Raw genomic sequence first — 20,371 nt, forward strand, 5'->3', positions numbered from 1 at the left:
AGTTGAGAGAACACAAACGTTTGTAAAATTGCAAGATTCTAAAATATAAACCAAAGGGGCAGCATTGGCTTTTTCATCGATCATTAATAGCTTTAATCAAAGACGACGTTTTCCCAAACGGGTCAAAACAACAGAAAAATATCATGGGAAATTGTAGAACAGATAAAGTCTCTTTTCAAAGATGTACTAGTATAAAACATAATCCTAAAGAGAGAGATAGAGAGAAGAGAAGTTGGGTTTGCAATGGAGATCTCTATCAAAACGTTGAAAGGAAAGAACATAAACCTAGAGGTTGAAGATAGCTCCAACACTATCGACGTTAAAATCCATGGGGAGCCGATGCGTGAATTAGTTGTGCGACTTGGTCCTTCGGGTTGGGGTGCGGCAGTCATGCGTATTTTTGTAGTGACTCTTACCGGCAACACTCGTACCGTCGAGGTTACTGGATCCGATACCATTGGAGAAGTGAAGACTAAGTGGCAGGAGATGGAAGGCATTCCAGTGGACCAGCAGAGGCTGGTATTTCAAGGCAGGCAGCTTGAAGACAGTCGGACTGTAGCTGAGTGCCACATCAAGCATGGGTCGACCATGCACATGATTTATCGTCTTTGCTGTTGCTAAAATGTCTCTCTTTGTGTTTGTTTTCCAATGTTTTTATCATGAGTTATTCTTGGGTTCACCCCTTAGGATTTAGGTTCACCAACCAATAAAAAATTGTCATTTTAGATCAAGTATCTTTTAATTAAGAAAACCAAATAATTTGGCAAATTATATTATCTTTTCAAAATAAAATTTAAAAATAAATAAAAATAATATATAAAAACGAATTCAAAAAAAAAAAAATGTTGTCAACAAAACACTAAACCCTAAACTCTAATACTAAACCCTAAACTCAAATCCTAAACCATAAACCATTGGGTAAATCCTAAACCCTTGGAAAAACACTAAACATGTTGTCAACGAAACACTAAACCCTAAACTCTAATCCTAAACCCTAAACCCTTGGAAAAACCCTAAACTCTTGGGTAAATTCTAAACTTTTAGGTAAACCCTAAACCCTTGGAAAAACACTAAACATTTAGATAAATTCTAAATTATAAATCTTAAACACTAAACTCTAAATCTTAAAAACAAATATTTTTTTTAAATAATCTTTATTTAGAACTATTGTTATTTTTATTTATTTAATCTTTTATTTTTTATTTTAAAAGCATAATATAATTTGCCAAATTATTTTATTTCTTTAATTAAAAGATACTAGATCTAAAATGACAACTTTTTATTGGTTGGTGAACCTAAAGGTTCACCCTAGGGGGTTCACCCTAGGGGTGAACCCAAGAATAACTCTTTTTTATTGAACACTGACAAAAGATATGAATTGTTGGTAAAAAAAACATTATCTTTTATGCAATTTTTTTACGGTGACTTTTTATGCAATTAAAAAAACATTGTTCGTATACGTTGCTATTTTTTTGGAGAAATAATAACGTTAGTAACTTCCGAAATAAAACGTTTACCAAAAATAAATCAATGTTCTTTTTACGTTAGTAATTATTCTTGTTACGTTGGGGGTTTACTGAGGTTGCACTAACATTCATTAGCTAAACATATAGGACGACCAAATTGTTCTTGCTCTAAGTATATTTTCATACCCGAAGATAGTTAAAGTACTCATTCTCTTGTATCAGGATAGTTAACTTACATTATTATAGTATTATTATGTTTAGAAATTAAGAAAAAATTATATCAAATTATACAATGGTTTCAATGAAAAAATAAAGAATAAAGTATTTTGATTATTTGTATTATGCAAATTGTTTTACCGTTAGTATTTAATTAGTAAATAATGTTTCCCTTTTGTAAAAAAAAATTACAGTTTCTTAATTTGTGTATAAATCTTTTTATCATTACTTTCAAATTTTGAGAAAGAAACCAAAGGCCTACATGCAGGTGCTTCCACAGCTGTCGGTCAGAAATAACTTGAAGTCTATAGTCAAGTAAACGGTTAACATAGCCGATAGTAAATGATATCACTCTGGGAAAATGTAAAAATTTTTTTTGAAGATTTGGAAAAATGTAGTTAACAGACAGAGCCAGTTCTAAGAAGCAGTGGGCCCGAAGCAAAAAAAAAAAAAACAATTGGCATATTAGTTATAAATAAAAAAGTAATTTTGAAAGTAGTAGGGGAATGCTTTCGAACCCATCACCTCTAAAAGTCTAAAGCTATGCAATAACCAACTTAGCTAAAAAAACATTTGTAAGAGTGCGGCCGATATAGGTTTTATTATTTATCCCGGAAGCATGGGCTTGGCCCGCTTCTACTCAGAGTCGGCTCTGTTAACAGATAATTTCCTCCCAAAGATGCAAGTATATAAAAGAAAACCCCAAAGAGTGAAAAGAGATAAACCAAAGAGCTTGAAATGCAGATTTCTATCAAGACTAGTCAAAGGGAAAACATCAACCTAGAGGTGGAGGATAGCTCCAAGACCATCGATCTCAAGATCTATGGACCCACACGTCAGTTGGTTCTTGGTTTGAATGGTGATACTGATGCCTATCAAGGTTCGGATGCACTCATGCGGATTTTTGTATCGACTATAAAGGATAAAACATTCATCCTACAAGTGAAGGGGTCCGACACCATTAAGAAAATCAAGACCATGATCCATGATCAGGGTGGCCTACCGGTGGATCAGCTGAATCTTAACTTTCTTGGCACCAAGCTCGAAAACAGTCGCACCGTAGCTACTATAACATCAAGCCTGACTCAAATCTTGTCATTGTGCAGCGGGGTTGCATTTGCTAAAATAATGTCTCTCTTTGTTTTCCAGAATATGATCAGTATTGCTTTTGATATTTCCATACACAAGTAGCTGTTTAAAAGTTCATTTTGAGAAATTTATCTTGGGGGTAAGGAATATATGATCTTGTGTCGCTTAAAATCGGCAAAACATTTTTAATGCTTGAAATATCTTTTTTAGTTTATTTTGTCTAATTCCATTTTTAGTATTCGGTTAGAAATCAGTAATGTAGACATGTGAATGTGATCTACAGACTACAATACTTCGCAGAAAAATAAAAGAAAAATATCAGAAGCTGAATATATATATTTTTTAAAAACATCAAACTAGAGGATATATAATTTATTAGGAAATCCCCAAAAATGATTAATACTTCGAATATTATGTGAAAAATGACATTCTTACAAAAGGGATATTGCTACCACTACTTTAACCCCAAGTATCAGCGGCGGCGGGATATGTGTAGTTGGACAGTGTTGTGAGAGGGGTTTTAGGGGTCTAAGTCAAGTTTTAAAAATAAAATTAGATTTTGATCTGCGCTTAGAAAGCACGGGTTTGTTTGAGTTTTATTTATTGATTGAAAACTGATTTACAAACTGGAGTATTATTTTTGTTTCGAACCATAACAATTGAGTTTTTAGGTTTTTATCATTTGTTTTTTTTTTCTCTTCAAAATATGGTATTTATTCGGAATATGGTAGTTGTTCTATAATAATGTTTGAGTTTTAAAATTTATTTTCATATCCGGCTTAGATTCATGGTTGAACATATAGACCCGATACAATGTATATAATCCGCTTATTAATGAAAAATCCGATATAACCTGGTAAAACCCCAAAAACCCACTATTAACATGCGCTCAGATACCATTGATCCGATAAAACACAAAATATCTGATAATATTTTTTAAAAACTGATTAAATTACTCATATATTTTTTAATATTACATAAATTAGGAATTCCTTAGAATTTGATGAAATTTTATAATGTTATCCAAATAAAAAATGATAATATAAAAAATCTTATTGATATGAAAATATTAGTTTATTTTTGTTATTAATAACCTATTATATGTTTCTGTTTTTTTAGATTTAAAATTTGATTTTAGGATAGTTTTTAAAATATTCTCGAACACTCGTAATTGCCATATCAATATTTTGTATAAAATGACATTATACATGGAAAAATAATATTCAAATATGTATATGATATATGGTGTAGAATATATGATTTTGGTTTGTATTGAAAATCTGTATAATATTCAAATGATCTATTTTGAATATTGATACGTATATTTAAGAAAATAATATTTTCATGTTTGTTAATTTATTTATAGTTCATAATATATTTATACTTATATTTTTTTTTTCAAAAGCAGAGTGCATTTTTTTAACACTGATTTATTATGATCTTACAATTATGATATGAGAAAGATTATATAGACGATTCGACAACCGACAATAGTACCTGCCTTGTGAAGACCTACGCCTAACTGCATCACCTGAGCCGTCCTATGAAGATCCACGTCTGGCCAGATTTACTTGCAACATGTTGAAGATCCCTTGCAAGTCTTTCCTCTGTAGTCTGCATAATTGTTTAATAAAGCCGTCCTATAAAGATCCACGCCTGGCTAAATTTACTTGCACCATGTTGAAGATCTCTTGTAAGCCTTTCCTCTGTAGTCTGCATAATTGTTTAATAAACTGCTCTCTCCGGGACTTGAAACCTGGATTTCCTGTAATCTGTAATAAATTGCATAGTCTGGGAGTCGAACCCCAGACCTGGGTGTAGAAGCCTTTAAACATTAACCAGTAGGATACGGTGCTTCCACAATATTTATATTTATATTAAATATCTTTTAAATATATATATATACCCATTATTTATAGATCCATTTAGGTGCATATGTATGCTCAAATCCAAAAGACTTAAATGCCATTAATAAATTTTATTAATCCCTTATAAAAATAAGATATTTTTGAAAAAAATTCAATTTTTATTAAGGGTATAATTTGAAAATGATCATTTTTCAATGGTATCTTTATATATAAAAAAGAGTTTGAATCTCTCCTAGGGTGTCCACCTAGGATTCCAGCTCACTAATTCGAGTTATGTGCTGTTGACACCTGTCCCGCAGACTAAAACGCAACACTTCATTAACTGGAAATCGGCTGGGCTTTTTAATTGTTACTAGATTTTTTAACCGCGCTACGCGCGGATAAGATATTATATATATATTTGCATTTCAAATAATTTAATGTATAATATTTTTTTACATTATTTAAATAATATCTAAAAGAAGACTATAAAGCACAAATATAGTTTGCAATTTTTCTTTGTAATTTCTTGGATATCATTATATTGTTTGATTGTTGTACTTGATTTACATATTTTCATGAATATTTGTGACAGATGAATATCTCTAATTTTTATGATCAGTAAATAATTATATACTTGTAATAAAATAATTAAAATTGAAAATTACTTACTTTTTAATCAAACTTGTTTTTAATTTGACTTATTAATACGAAAAATATGATATTAATTGGACTTATTTTATTACCGTTTAAATATTTTATTGATATTATCTAAAAAGCTTTCAAGTGATATTTTAATATCATATTTTATTTTTTCTTAGTTTGTTTTGTTAATTTTTCTATTTCTTTCAAAGAGTTAATATATATATATTATATATATATATATGTCAAGTGAATTTCCATTAAATAATTTTGTTTATGAAAATACAGTTTTTAAATAATAAAATTTAAAATAAAATTATAATATTAATTTGCTGTATTTATTGGTATTTTTAATTATTATATTATATATAAGGGTCGCTGTGGTGTTCATATACCCGTTCATTAATATTTGAATATTTGGGTTTTTCAATTTTTAATGATCTATAATCCGTTCATGTTTTTTTCTTATTAAGATTGGGTTAAATTCACATTCATATATTATTGGATATACCCAAACTGTGTATTAAATATTCAAAATATATAATATTGATATCTTGTTTTTCCATCAGCTTATATATATATTGGACTAACATATTTGTGCTCGAACTAACACAAATATCCAAAAATAAATTTATTTTCAAATTATCAAAACACTTAATATATCAACAAAAGACACATAATATCTGAAATTGAGGAAATAAATATATTCAAGGTTGGCACTTTAAATAATTTCGGATATGTTATGGATTAATTTTGGATATCGTGTATTATCTAATCGGGTTCAGTTATTTAATCTCTTTCAATTTAATATTTGCTGCAGTATTTTTTTAGATCTAACCAAATTTAAGTTCTAGTATTTTGAATCGCGGATTTGGAGCCGGATTTTATACCCAGTTCTAATATAGAAGACATGTTATTTTCTAACAATTTGATTGATTTAATTAAAATTTGCTTGGGTCGATAACTTAAAAATTCTTCAAATGAATCGCGGGAAGCAAACTTATGTTATTATATTATATATTTACGTATATGTAATCTATATATAAAGCTAGTAAAAGTTATTGAATTGATATGTTTAATTATTGCATCTTTAAATAATATTCTTTTAATGATTTTAGAGAACTATATCCTTGAGTTGTTTTGTCAAAATTTTAAACTTTAAATAGGAACTAAAATAATATATTAAACTTACTCTTACTTAACTCGAACACGTATGTGAAAATATTTTGTGCTCAGTTCAGGACGACCAAATTTAGTTCATATCTTAACTTTGTCATCGAAACAAAAATCTATGCTTTTGCATATTTTTCAATGTTCTCATAGACTTTCAAAGAGTATATTAGCTTCGACTAATCAGTTAATTGTTAGTTTTTTTGCGAAAACAAAGTTTCCTAGACTTGAAAGTTGAACTCATATTATTGTAACCGTACATAAATATTTGAATCTCCAATAGACACCAATAGATATTGATATCGACCTTCATAATTATTTTGATCTAAAGAGGCTCTACCCAATCTATAGCAGAAGATTATAAAAACTCGAGAAAATTTTGATTTTCCTCTTCAGTGATATAAAACCTTCACAAGAATTGTCAAAACCAAGAAGGAGATTAGGCCTCTGAGCTGCAGCCTCAATAGCAGCAAAGAGGATGAGAGAACTTGTTGATCTGTTTTTAGGTTATGCTGTCTCCCTCAACCTCTCTTGATTCATATCCTGGAGATGGTGGAAGCGGTGGAGGATGAGGCGGCACCAGTCAGTTCAAACTCAAATTCTCAGACTCATCCATTATCTGCTTTTTCATATTCCCACCAAGAACTTCAGCTTCACCAGATACAACCAAAAGATGGCACATAGATTCTACTGAAACTAACCCTCAAACTAAAGAGATACACCTAAGACTCTACTACAAAATTATCAACACGTCTACTCTTCCGATTTATCTTTTACGTTAAAACAACGATAAACTTAACCGTAGAAGAAAAAGGCAAGTAGCTGTAACTTCTAATTGTCATTTACTGATAATGCAAGGATAATGCAAAACATTACAGCTACTGGTTCATATCCCACCCGCTCTGTATATGGCTATACGAAAAATCTCTCATCAGATCCACCACTGGCCTTGTTGTCCTCTGATTCCTTCTGTTACGCGTCAGGTTTCGTTGAGTGGAGATCAGGGAATAATACCTGAGATGAGATCCGCCCCATGGCTTATGATAACCTCTTTTGCATCATGTAAGTATCTCAGCCTCGAGTACCTAACTCCGTACTTCTCTACAATGTTTTTCTACATCTAATCAGAATCACTAACACAGCTCAATATTTGAATGTTGAAATCTTCCACGTAACCTTATGTTGTAGACTGGACCAAATATGAGGTATCACTTCGAAATGGCAGGTTCCATGTCACAACTTTGTCCTTTGGCTACAAATATGAATAAGCAAAAATGAGTTGGACAGTTAGTTCTTTTCACATACAGACGCAAAAACATATTATCTGCCACAAACAATTACAGCTCAAGAGTCAAAAGGGATGTGTTGTAGTGTAAGGATCCTACCTGAGAAGTACGATCCCCATCCTCTAAATCTTCAACCACTGCAACCAATAAAAGTTAGCATAAGGCCCAAAACAATTCTAGAACGCTCAACAAAGAGAAGTTGAGTGACTGCAATGAGTGTACTCACGATCTGATAACACAACGCATCAAACGCTATGTCCTCTTACACAGAGGTCTGCATTCATCCATATCAGCTTAAAGTGATCAGTTTCCGTGGGTTTATGCTTCCATAGAAACCTGGTTTCTTGTTGATCAGCGTGGAAGAAGTTGAATGCCCATCTCCTTATATCTTTATGGATAGTCCCTGCTGATTCTGTCAACAACAAAATATTATCTTTGAGTAAAAAAGATGTATACACAGATAAAGAGTTTATGTATTCACCTCATCTGCTGCACATAAACTTCGAGATCAACGTTTGTTTTGGGCTTTCAGACGAATAGAAATCGAAGATTTCATCTGAAGACAAATCCAACTCATCAAAAGGGTCCATTACTGTAAACTGATTCTCCTCCCTCATTTCTAATATATATAGTCATATTTTCTCATCCCCTTCTAGTATTTGAGCACTACTTGTTAAACGAAATCTAAAGCAGAGTAATTCTGCCAGCTTTATGGCTAGGAGACAATAAGGGTTACCTTTCTTATGAGAATAACATGGAAGAGGAAAATCTGCCGCATGGATGTTTGAGCATAAGCCGTTAACAAAAACGATATAACCTGTAAGAAAACAAAACACTACAAACTTCATAAGTTAAGTGAAGTTGCATAAGATTTTATGAGAGATAAGCAAGTGTGAAGAGCATACTGTACATATATTGTAGCAAAAGCTCATTTAGGGAACTCTAGATAAAGCCTTCGACTTGAATGAGCTAAAGATTTCTGTTTCAAGTATTTGAGAGAGAGAGAGAGGCAATACACACCATGATCCTCTGATTATACCAAACACACAAAGAGAAAGCCTATGGCTAAACAAACAAACAAAATAACAGTTTTAGATTTAGGTGCTAAACCAACTAACCATTTAGTTTCTACATGTGATGGTGTTGACTCGCAGCTTGAAGCAAAGGAAATATCTTGGAAATTCTCATAGCATAAGAAAAAGTGATGACCAAATGAAGTCGGGCCTGCTCGAACGTTGTTCTTGCGCTATACAGATCCTGAAAGTGAACATCAATTTGCCCATTTTCCGTTGGTCCCTGAAACACATAACAATAGAAAACGTAAGCGTAAGAGGAAGGAAAAAGAAACAATCGGTATGATTCTGATGAGTTTAGAGGTCAATAGTTTTGAAATTAGAGACCCAAAACTTTAAAGCTATAAGTATAACAAACTCTACAAAAGATCACAACTTTTGTAAAAGAAACAAAGCAAACAAACTGAACTGCTCAAATTCGGTTTTGGATTGTTTTATCATCAAAACAGAGATTGAGAATTACAAAACCTGAAAAAACAGATGACAAATCCTCTCCTGTAAAGCGTCATCTCCTCCTTTTAAATCTCCAACAACCTAATTAAACACCAGATCAAGAGCTTTCACCAGTTACAAAACCAAAGATCTGAAACAGAGGAAGTGAAATAATGAACTAAACTTTAACCGTAGGCTCCACCAGTGATGGAACTCGAAGTCCTCCATCTCTCTCACAATATGATAAAAATATCAAAAAAAAAAGAAATCACAGACAACTCCGAAGAACACTTTTCAAAGAAAAGTGTACAAAAGTTAAGTAATGTTTTTTATGTACCAGGAGCAAGGCGTTCAGTGACTCACCAAATATGAAGGAATAATTTATTTTTACAGTAAACTGTATACAGAGGTAAAGTGATGGAACCAAAACCGAACGCCGTTACTAACTACTCGTTTTCCCCGGAGGCCATGAAGAGATCTGGTGGTTTTAGTGAGAGGAATCTTTCGTAAATCAACCACCGTCTTATATAGTGAGTAAGGAGAGAAGGAGGAAAGCTGAAAAAAATTGAGAAAAATTGTTTTTGCAGAGGTAGATGAATCGGGAGAAGACCAAAGAGATATTGGAAAATCGGCGTAATGTTGAAAAGGTTCGAGAAAAGAGTGATTTGGTGATGTGTTTTTTTTTTAATGACTTGTCAATTTAAAAGTCTCTCATTGGTCTATTTTTTTTTTCCAACGTGGATACCCTCAACGATGAGGATAAGTTACTTTTAGTATTGTATAGATGTGTTGTTTAATATTATTGGGCTTCATTTCAGATGATTTGTTAGGTCCAGAAGCCCATGTGTGAAACCCTTATCTGATAGCGCGAGACATGTGTGTTCTTCTCTCTCTCCTCTGCGTTTGGCGGCCACAGTGACGCCTGAGCTTTCTTCACAATTTCTGAAACGGTGTGCGTGAATGTAAGTTAATATTAACTCATTCAGTGCATCTCTTCTTCTTCAAGACAATGAATCTGCAACTATAAATAGTTGAGTTTGTATCGTATAATTCATCATTTCAGTCTTCACTTTCCGTTGTTACTGCCCTCATTGTTTTGGATTTGAGCTCTCCGGCTTTAACGTATCTGTGGACGTGTTTCTGCGAGCAGGTTGGAGTGAAAGCTCATGGGCTAGCGAAGAAGATTGGTTTCTTCCCGGCAGTTAGGGAGGAGACGGTGACTGTTTTAAGACCACCGTAGTGGGATCGAGCTAGGAGAGAGTGGACTCAGGGAGTTTGAGATGGTGGTGGAGGGAGAGATTAGGAGAGAGGCCATGTTTATGAAGGTCGGGAAGAGGAATGGTTTGACAGAATATGGTGTTACATATCCCGGTGTAGCTGAGCAGTCGTGTCTTATCCTTTGGTCTCCACATACCGGCGAAAGAAATCCGGAGACGTTAAACAAGTGCGTTGAGTCCAAACGTCGTCTATAACACCATCATTAACAACAACTTCCCAGTCCGCTGATGATCTCTGCATTTTTGGGAAGCACATAATGTGAATAAGGGTGGTGATCTCATGGCTGTTTATATTGCTTTGGTGGATGAGAAGGTATATTTTTCTTAACTTATGCTCTTATATTTTACACCAAAACTAGACTTATTATTTCTATTAACTCGACGCTCCGTTTCCATTAGGTTCTCAGAGAGAAGACCAGTTTTGTTGAGATTGCAGAAAGCATTAACCCTATCCCTACGTTGAATCTTTCTTTGTAGTTACAACATGGTCAACTCTAGGACAAGAGAAACAAGAGCACATGTGACTCCTTCTTGGCATGTACTTTGAATCATTGCCACTTCTTAGGATTTCTCACGCATACATCAGGTACATCATATTTAAGTATTTCCATCTCCTTTAAAACAGAGATATTTGTCTTCAAACTTTTAGTTATCCCGTACGACAATGACATGGATTCTAATTCTACAGAGATATTTTGGTGTTGCAATTGGCAGAGGAAAACAAGCTGCTAAAACATAAGGTACTGTGAATGTGTTTGCTACAATCGTACTATGGCATTATGTGTGGTCTGAAGATGTTATAACTAACTTCACAAGGGACCCAACAAGTAGCTTATGAAACCACGAAGAGCTTCTACGGTTAATGGGATTGATGATACTGATTCACATAATAAATGGAGTTATAGCTTTACAATAATGATGATGACACCAGGTGGAAGAAGGCATAAAGCCAACTACAGCTCCAAAAACGGTGAAGAACTTGAAATGTTATCTGTGTTTCTCTTCTTTTTTTTTTCTTTTTTTTTTCGTTTTTTTCTGGGAAAGGGCTTTAGTATCTGTGTTTCGTTTTTTGGTGTTTATTTCTTATGACTTTTATTTGATGCCAAGTGTACGTAATCGTAATTGCTCTGTTGACATATACATTTGTCTGAATTCATTCATTCTTATACATTTTTATGAGTTCATTTACAACTATTATTTTACTATACCTATTTGTAGTTTTACAAATATGTAAAATGTGTTTATATGTTACAATGATACCCAAAGCGAAGGTTTCTATTTCATCAATTGATTCCCTAGCGATCGTTATTTTTTGCCATCATATTTTTAATAGTTTTCATAAAAACAAATACTGTCATTTACTTTTTTTGAATTCCACTTATGCTACAAAGTTCCACTGTCTGAGTATCTGACATAGATAATCATCAATTGGTTAACATAAAACAATTTCTAACGTATTTTACTATATTTTAAAAGAAACAATAAAATCTAAGTTTACTTTAATTCTTTTCTGTAAAATACCATTTTATCATAAAGTACGAAAACATATTATGTTTATAGAGGAAAAAATAGTTCTTTTAGACGATAAATACAATTGGGCTAAAGCATATATATGTCTAAATATTATTATAGATATAAATATAGAAATGTCTTGAATATGTCGAAAACAACTTTTATTTTAGTCATAAACGAATCTTACCGCTGATAACCCATATATGCTCATATTTTATTATGAAAATCAAATTTTGTATAAAAGTAAATAAATCAAGTAAATAACAGAAAATTACGATGTTAATTGGTGGTAACTGGTAAGTGTTGATATGTCAAAACCTAGATTCTATGTCATGTTGTTGAAATCTTATAAGAGATTATATTCCCATTTATTTGGTTGTAAATAATTTTCTAGCCTATATAAATAAAATTAAAAAATGATTAAAATGAATTTTTCTTTACAACAATCTTTGACTAATTAAAAATATACAGATATGTGCATAATAAATACATAGCTTACTCTATAAATATGATTAAAATCTCTGCCACCCATATTTCATGTTTTTTAAGAAAGTGTTAGTTGTTTTTTTTAAAAAAAATCCTCTCTGTTTATAGAACAAAAAATATTTAATTTAATTTGAATGGAACTTCGATCTCTTCAAAGAAACCAATTGGTCTCCAAATCTTGACAAAAACATCTTGGTAACTCATCTCTAATAAACAAAAAAAAAACAAACATTTTCAATCTCTCCCCCTGCCCCTCATAATCTGAAATCATATACTTAAGAGTCAAGACCAAGCAAAAAACGGTTCAGAGATGTTGATATTTGTTCCTAACAAACAATAGCAGCTAATTTTAACAAAACTGAGTATCACCCAACAGTAAACTTAAGAAATAAGACCGATGAACACTAGGAACAATATTCCAACCCGGAACACCATTTTCAATCCAATTGGATGGCTAATGTTTGGATTGCTAATTTCTCACCAAAGTTGAGATGTCCTTTCTGGAAATTATGCAAAGGCCTTACGGCTGACGAGAACTTCAAAAAGAGTCATATACATTAGTTGTTAGATACAAATTATTCAAAACGTGACAATTCAGATGATGATACCATAGAAGCAAAAATTCAAAACAAAAATTACTTACAAACAAACAACAACTTAAATTAATAAAATAGTATATATCAATACTAACCAAATGTTCAATACACGACATTTCTATATTGAAAAAGAATGGTTATGAAACTAATATGATATTTATTGTGCCACCAAGAAAGTGTCATCCCAATAATCTGTAAAATCAATGCAGTGATTGTTATTAGTATAAACAAATGGAAAAGTTCTTGGAGTTGGTTTTACGGTGAGTAACAAGTGACTATACTCATCAACCACTACTCAGTTCTTACATTTTCTGGTTTCAATGTTTTCTTATTTTGATTAGCTTTGCTTTACTACCTTCTTCGCATTCAATATAACACTATACTTTTAATAAGAAATGCAACTTCAAATAATCACCACTCCACTCCAATAGCATGTCGAAAGACTATGATTTCAACGTAAAATATAATTACTCTTATAACATACACAAAAGGTTACCACACTCCAATCTTTCCGAACCTAAAATATTACGAACTACAATTAACGCACTGAATATGTGATCAAATTTTTGTAAAAAATAAATAACATGAAGACCATTTGGAGCCCCTACTGCATATTAATGCCACATCTCCTTAATATAGAAACAACTATTATTTATTTTGACAAAAAACTATAGTATACAAGAAAAGTACTATATTTTATCATGTAATTCTTCTTCACCCGAAATTTTCTAAAAGACAAATATCATTATCATACACATCTTTTGAAATGCACACATAAAACGCAAACCACAAAATCAGACAAAAAAATAATAATCTAAATCACGAGTAAAATATGTCCCGCCCGTAGGGTGGGCCGATCCTAGTTGATTATATACAACTATAATGAAAATAATTTTCTAATATGAGATATCCCCTTAGCCAAAATTCGCCAAGTACACAAGTTAACACTTACAAGAATAAATTTATTATGTAAATATGATGTATTATGTCATATAAGAAAAAAAAGACATGGATTCAGAAAGTGAGTTACTCGATTTTTTAGAAAATAAACCTTAGCAATTAAACTAGAAATTATTTTAAATTTTGGAGCCCTAAAAAACGATTATATTATTAGGGGACATAAGGCAAATGATTTTTTCAACGCACTGTAGGCACACGCCTCTGTGGACTGATTATCACCATAGATGATGGGAAGAATTTATGGGGAAAAAAGTATAATGTTTTTGAGTAGAAAGACGAGAAGCGGGTCGTTCCGCGTCAGGTCGGGTTTTCGCAAACAAGAGAGCCCAGCCCAATGACTTTAAGGGCCGTAAAGGAACTCTTCATTGATTGCCGAATACTTTCGTTCCCTACATTAAAATTGTTACCTACTTGTATTAGGGGCTTGATTGGTACAGATGATGATAAAGCAGTAGATGTATGCTGTAGAAGTAGTATGCTATAGAAGCTGTATGCTTTCACTAAATATTTTAATAAAGTGATTGGTAGAACATAAGCAGTATACAATTTTAAAATTATCATAAAAGTTTGTATATAATATATTTTTTAAAAAATAATACTATATATTAAGTTATAATTTATACTAATAATATATTTTTATTTAAAATAATGAATCTTATTTAATATATAAATTTAAAAATATTAAATATTTTTTTACAAAATTTAAAATATTTAAAAATGTAAATTTATTTTTGGATATAAAATAATTTTTGATATTATTAAATGAAAAATATATAATTTATAATTTATATATAAATTATCATTATCTATTTATTGGTAAAGCAGTAAATGACTCGTATATGATATTATCATAAAGATTTATATATGATATATAATTTCTTTATTTATAAATAATATATATATATATATATATATATATATGTTTATTTTATAATATATATAATATGTTATGTTTTTATTAAAAATAATAAATTATATGTGTAATTATATAAATTATATTATATTTTAAATGTGAATTATTGTTCTTCTTAAATAGTTAAAAATATTTAATCGCAACTTTTTTTTAAAGATTTAAATTTGCTTTTAATTATAAACACAATTTTTATATTATTAAATATAAATTAATTGTATATAATTATTTTTTAATTTTTATATATTCTAACTGCAAATGTTCTACCAAAAGCTTTATATGAAAGCATTGAGCAAAGAGCATTTAGAAAGCATTAGCATCTTGTAAATGCTTTTATAAATGTTTTTGTGATAAATGTTGATTGGATAATAACAAGCATAATGATTATGCTAATCCTTTGTCAATCAAGCCTTTAGTATATATATACTCCTGAATGTGTGTCTTATAATGTTTCTGTCAGTCGAATATTTGAAAATCATGAGTTTCAAATGCGAAAGGAAGTGCCAATAATAGCAAGAAAGCCAAACACATTGTTAAAATTATCAGTCATAGTGATATATAACTATTTAGAATGTGGTTACCAAAGTGTTAGATAAAACATTGTTATACACACTCTAGAGTGAAATCAGTCTAGTGATATAAAACTAGTATGAATAATCTATAAGGATTTGTGGTTTCTAGTTCTACATAGTTTAATGCACCTATAGCCTGCTGTTTCTCCGGCACACCGCCGTCGCTAATCCCGTTTCTTGCAAGATACTATATATGTTTCTTGGCTATTACAAAATAAACAAAGAAATTTTAATATATAAAAACTCGGTTATGTTTTACAAGGGCATGACACTTGACTGAAAATTAGTCATGAAACAAAAGATATTAGGGTTCTTTAAAGAGAAAAAAACTAGAATAGCACTAAACCAAGTTTTTGTTCCCAAAGTAGCACTCAAGACTCAAAGTCACAAAAATAAGTTTCATTAAAGAGGTAATGTACACTTATACCCCTAGGGTTAATTAATCCAAACCTTAGGGTTTAGAGTTAAGGGATGGGGTTTTGGAATTAGGGTTTAAAATTTTATAAATAATAAATAATAAAATAAAAAATAAAAAATTTTAAAAACAGTTTCAAAAAGTATTTTTAAATTATAAAAATAAAATCTGAAAAAAAAAAATTGAATCTGAAAACATATAATCTGAAACTATAAAAAAAAATTTTATTTTATTTTTATTTTTTTTATTTTTATTTATTTTAGTTTGTTTATTTAATTTTAAACCAAGGGTATTATAGATATTTTACCCTTTAATGAATGTCATTTTTGTGACTTTCTCCTTCTAGTGCTATTTTTGAGACATAAACTTCAAAAGGTGCTATTATTGACAATTGCCGTTCTTTAAATTACTCAAATATGCACGTAGATTTCTTTGCGTAAAAAAACACCCTGATTTTTGAATATATGGCTCATGATCTAGAATTTGTAGAACTTGTACTAACAGTTGAGTGAACACAAAGTGTAAAATGGCAACATATTAAAAGAGAAACCAAAGGGTAGCATTTGCCTTTGTCGTCGATCATTAATAGCTTTAATCAATGACGACATTTTCCAAAAAGGGTCAAAATAATCTCATGGGAAACTATAAAACAGATAACTCTCTTCTGCAATGTGTACTATAAAACATATATACCCTAAAGAGAGGGTTAGAGAGAGAAGAGAAGTTTCGTTTGCAATGCAGATCTCCATAAAGACGTTAAAGGGAAAGAGCATAAACCTAGAGGTTGAAGATAGCTCCAACACTATCGACGTTAAGATCCATGGGGAGCCGATGAGTGAATTAGTTTTGCGACTTGGTCCTTCGGGTCGTAGTGAAGCAGCCATGCATATATTTGTAGTGACTCTTAACGGCACGACCTACACCCTCCAGGTTAAGAGATCCGTTACCATTGGAAAAGTTAAGACTAAGTTGGAGGAGATTAGTGGCACTCCAGCGGACCAGCAGGCGATGATATTTCAAGGCAAGTCGCTTGAGGACAGTTGGACTATAGCCGAGTGCCATATCAAGCATGAGTCGACCATTCACATGATGCTTCGTCAATGCGGTTGCTAAAGTATTTTATTTTTGTTTTCCAATGTTTTAACTTTTTTATTATATCATTTTTAAAGACTTGAGTTTCGATTAATAAAGTAGCTGTTTAATTTATTCTTTTACTTGACGAAGGAAAATAATGGAAGAAACTCTTTTTTTTTTTTTTCAAAAATGGAAAAAACTCAACTATTATTTTATATTTATTACGCGAAGAACCGACAAATCAGAAAGAAGTAGTTCATATTACATTATAAGTTTCTAACATTTCATATAATTTTATGAAAAAATGAAAATGGCGCATGTTAGCAATTCGCTAAATGCAATTTAAATATTTAGGCAATTAATAGCCCATCATATTTTTTTAAAAAAAAATCTGCATTTAAAAGCAATGTTCAAATACATTATTAACTTTTTTGGAGAAATAATTACGTTAGTAACTTTCAAATTACCAAAATTAGTTCTTTTCATTCTAAACATATTTGAGTTTCTTTCTTTTTTTATGATAACTTCGGAATATTTGACAAGCTGAAACCCAACGAAGCATATGCCGATCGGTATCAGACAGACTCGGTTGTTCGCAGTAGAAATTAGATATTCATATTAGTTGGTTACACAAACAGATAAATTTGATATTGTAGGTTTTGAACCCAAAGTGCTTAGTACCTTTTCAGATCTGTCGTACCATTGTACAAACTACTTCTTTCTGATTTGTCGGTTCTTTCTCATTTGTACTCGTTTGTTTATACAACTATAAATCAATGTCCTGTTAATCATGTCTTACGGGGTAATGAAGTTGTACATTCGTTAGCTAAACTTGAACAACCAAATTGTCTTTTATTCTAATTGTATTCTCACTCACGAGGATAGTTAACGTACGTTCACATCCTGCTAGGTGATCCTTGGTGTAAAGAACAGTGTAAATGTAATCCCCTTCTTTTGATTCAATATCTACTTGTTTGAGGGTGAAAAGTTAACGCATACATCCTCTTGAACCTTCTGCATGCTTTATAGAAAAATTATGCTATGTTTTATCATTTGGTTACTCTCCATTTTCTGCTTTTAGTACAAAAAGCATGCAGAAGGTTCAAAGCAATGTTCATTTGGTTACGCGCACATCCCCTTTGGTTACTCTCCATTTTCTGCAAGTTTTTATCATTTGAAACTTTTGTATAAAATTTTCTAAAGTATGCTATGTTTTACTTATTTGTACCGTATAGTAATTAGATAGATAGTAAATAATGTTTCAATTTCGAAAACAAAAAAATGACAGTTTCTTAATTTAAGTATAAAACTTAAAGTATCATTTCTTGCAAATTTCAAGAAAGAAACCAAAGGGCTGCATGTATGTACTTTCACAGCTGTCTGCCAGTAATAACTTGAAGTCTTTAGTCAAAATAAACGGTCAACATAGCCAATAGTAAATGATATCATAGGAAAATGTAGTTAACAGTTAATGCACTCACCAAGGATGCAAGTATATAAAAAGAAAACCCGGAAGAGAGAATGGAGAGTAACCAAAGGGATTTTTGCAATGCAGATTTCTATTAAGACAGTCGAGGGGAAAAACATAAACCTAGAGGTGGAGGATAACTCCAAGCCCGTCGACCTCAAGATCTATGGACCCACCCGTCAACTGGTTCTAGGTTTGAATCCGGATGCGTATCCAACTCAGGACGCAGTCATGCGGATTTTTGTATCGACTATAAAGGAGAAAACATTCATCCTACAAGTGAAGGGGTCCGATACCATTAAAAAAGTCAAGACCATGATCCATGATCAGGGTGGCTTACCGGTGGACCAGCTGAATCTTAACTTTCTTGGGACCAAGCTTGAAGACAGTCGCACCGTAGCTTACTACAACGTCAAGCCGGACTCCAATCTTGTCATTGTGCAGCGTGGTTGCATTTGCTAAACCTTTCTCTTTGTTTTCCAAAATATTATCAGTATTGCTTTGGATAATTTCAAACACAAGTAGCTTTTTAAAAGTTCATTTTGAGAACTTTATATCTTAGGGCTAAGGAATATATATTCTTATGTTGTTAAGAAATGGCTAAAAAATTTTAATGGTTTGAAATATCAATTTTAGTTTATTTGTCAACTTTCAATTTTTGTTTTCTGTCACAAATTAGTACGTAACCGTGTGATCTACAATACTTGGCAGAAAAATATTCGAAGCTCAAGATTTTTTTTTAAACATCAAACTGGAGGATATGATATTTTAAAAATTCAAAAGATAATGATTAATACTTCGAATATTATGTGAAAATGACACTCTTACAAAAGGGATGTTGCTACCACTTCTTTTACCCCCAAATATCAATCACTGACAAAAAAAACAAAACTCAAAACATGATTTGTGGGTTGTAACGCCAAACCTAGCGGTTTAGTACTGTCTGGATCACGTTTCTTTGCGCAATTGTTAATCCCTGCAGATTTTGGAAAACATGCCAAAACTATTTTTTTTTTTACTTTTATATCAAATTGTAATATTATAATGTAATATTTCTATTTTATTGTATATTTACTTATTTTTATTTTTCCTTTTAATGTAATAGTGCCACATGATTTCTTTTAGAAATATTCTGATGACTTTTCCAAACGGGTCAAAATACTATCATGGAAAATTGTATATATATAAAGTTTCTTCTCAGTAATGTACTATGAAACATAATCTAGAGCGAGAGAGAGAGAGAGAGAGAGAGAGAGAGAGAGAGAGAGAGAGAGAGAGAGAGAGAGAGAGAGAGAGAGAGAGAGAGAGAGAGAGAGAGAGAGAGAGAGAGAGAGAGAGAGAGAGAGAAGAAAAGAGAAGTTGGGTTTACAATGCAGATTTCTATCAAGACATTAAAGGGAAAGAGCATAAACCTAGAAGTCGAAGATAGCTCCAACACTATCGACGTTAAGATCCATGGGGAGCCGATGAGTGAACTGGTTTTGCGACTGCGTCCTTCGGGTCAGGGTGAAGCAGCCATGCGTATTTTTGTAGTGACTCTCAACGGCAGGAACCATACCCTTCAGGTTAAGGGAACCGATACCATTGGAGAAGTCAAGACTAAATACTTTGAGATTGATGGCACTCCAGTGGACCAGCAGAACATGATACTTGCAGGCCTGGCTCTTGAGAACAGTTGGACAGTAGCTGAATGCGGCATCAGGCATGAGTCGACCATTCACTTGACTCGACGTCTTTGCGGTTGCTAAAATTTCTCTCTTTTTTTTTTCCCAATGTTCTTATCATATTATTCTAAGATTTGGTGTTCAATTTATGAAATATTATGTTTAATTTCTTCTCAGACGTGACGAAGGAAAATAATTTCTACGTTATTATCTTCA

General features: G+C 31.8%; 3 protein-coding genes, 2 long non-coding RNA genes and 1 pseudogene across 19 annotated transcripts; 5 read left to right on the forward strand and 1 right to left on the reverse strand.

Moving 5' to 3' along the window:
* Positions 1-196: 196 nt before the first annotated feature.
* On the forward strand, positions 197-823 carry LOC108868809 (ubiquitin-like). The gene has a single exon (XM_033276143.1). The coding sequence runs from the start codon at positions 244-246 to the stop codon at positions 619-621; it is 378 nt and encodes a 125-aa protein (XP_033132034.1). The 5' UTR covers positions 197-243; the 3' UTR covers positions 622-823.
* Positions 824-1,191: 368 nt separating this feature from the next.
* Positions 1,192-4,169, forward strand: LOC117126894 (annotated as a pseudogene).
* Positions 4,170-6,798: 2,629 nt separating this feature from the next.
* LOC103829170 lies at positions 6,799-9,849 on the reverse strand. 11 transcript variants are annotated; one of them, XR_004449461.1, is made up of 11 exons: positions 9,585-9,847; positions 9,412-9,453; positions 9,258-9,323; positions 8,835-9,012; positions 8,622-8,745; positions 8,453-8,551; positions 8,198-8,272; positions 7,943-8,128; positions 7,816-7,853; positions 7,607-7,682; positions 7,033-7,531 (listed from the first exon to the last, which is right to left on the reverse strand). It is a non-coding gene; the product is annotated as an uncharacterized LOC103829170 (long non-coding RNA). The 11 variants fall into 11 exon arrangements; XR_004449457.1 differs by having other exon boundaries at positions 9,406-9,453; XR_004449462.1 differs by lacking the exon at positions 9,585-9,847 and having other exon boundaries at positions 6,799-7,049; positions 7,328-7,531; positions 9,258-9,469.
* A 169-nt stretch (positions 9,850-10,018) lies between these two features.
* Positions 10,019-11,692, forward strand: LOC103829171. Of its 5 annotated transcripts, XR_004449466.1 has the most exons (5): positions 10,019-10,183; positions 10,372-10,811; positions 10,898-11,084; positions 11,187-11,238; positions 11,315-11,692. It is a non-coding gene; the product is annotated as an uncharacterized LOC103829171 (long non-coding RNA). The 5 variants fall into 5 exon arrangements; XR_004449464.1 differs by having other exon boundaries at positions 10,020-10,183; positions 11,187-11,692; XR_001955128.2 differs by having other exon boundaries at positions 10,020-10,183; positions 10,976-11,084; positions 11,187-11,692.
* A 4,484-nt stretch (positions 11,693-16,176) lies between these two features.
* On the forward strand, positions 16,177-20,325 carry LOC103829808 (polyubiquitin-like). The gene is made up of 3 exons (XM_033275968.1): positions 16,177-17,054; positions 18,340-18,383; positions 18,492-20,325. Exons 1-3 carry the CDS (start codon positions 16,619-16,621, stop codon positions 18,951-18,953), a joined length of 942 nt encoding a protein of 313 aa, XP_033131859.1. The 5' UTR covers positions 16,177-16,618; the 3' UTR covers positions 18,954-20,325.
* LOC108868993 (ubiquitin) lies at positions 19,862-20,239 on the forward strand. The gene has a single exon (XM_018652900.1). It carries the CDS (start codon positions 19,862-19,864, stop codon positions 20,237-20,239), a length of 378 nt encoding a protein of 125 aa, XP_018508416.1.
* Positions 20,326-20,371: the final 46 nt, after the last annotated feature.

The sequence above is a fragment of the Brassica rapa genome, chromosome A07 (genome assembly GCF_000309985.2).
Source record: "Brassica rapa cultivar Chiifu-401-42 chromosome A07, CAAS_Brap_v3.01, whole genome shotgun sequence".
Classification (NCBI taxonomy): domain Eukaryota; kingdom Viridiplantae; phylum Streptophyta; class Magnoliopsida; order Brassicales; family Brassicaceae; genus Brassica; species Brassica rapa.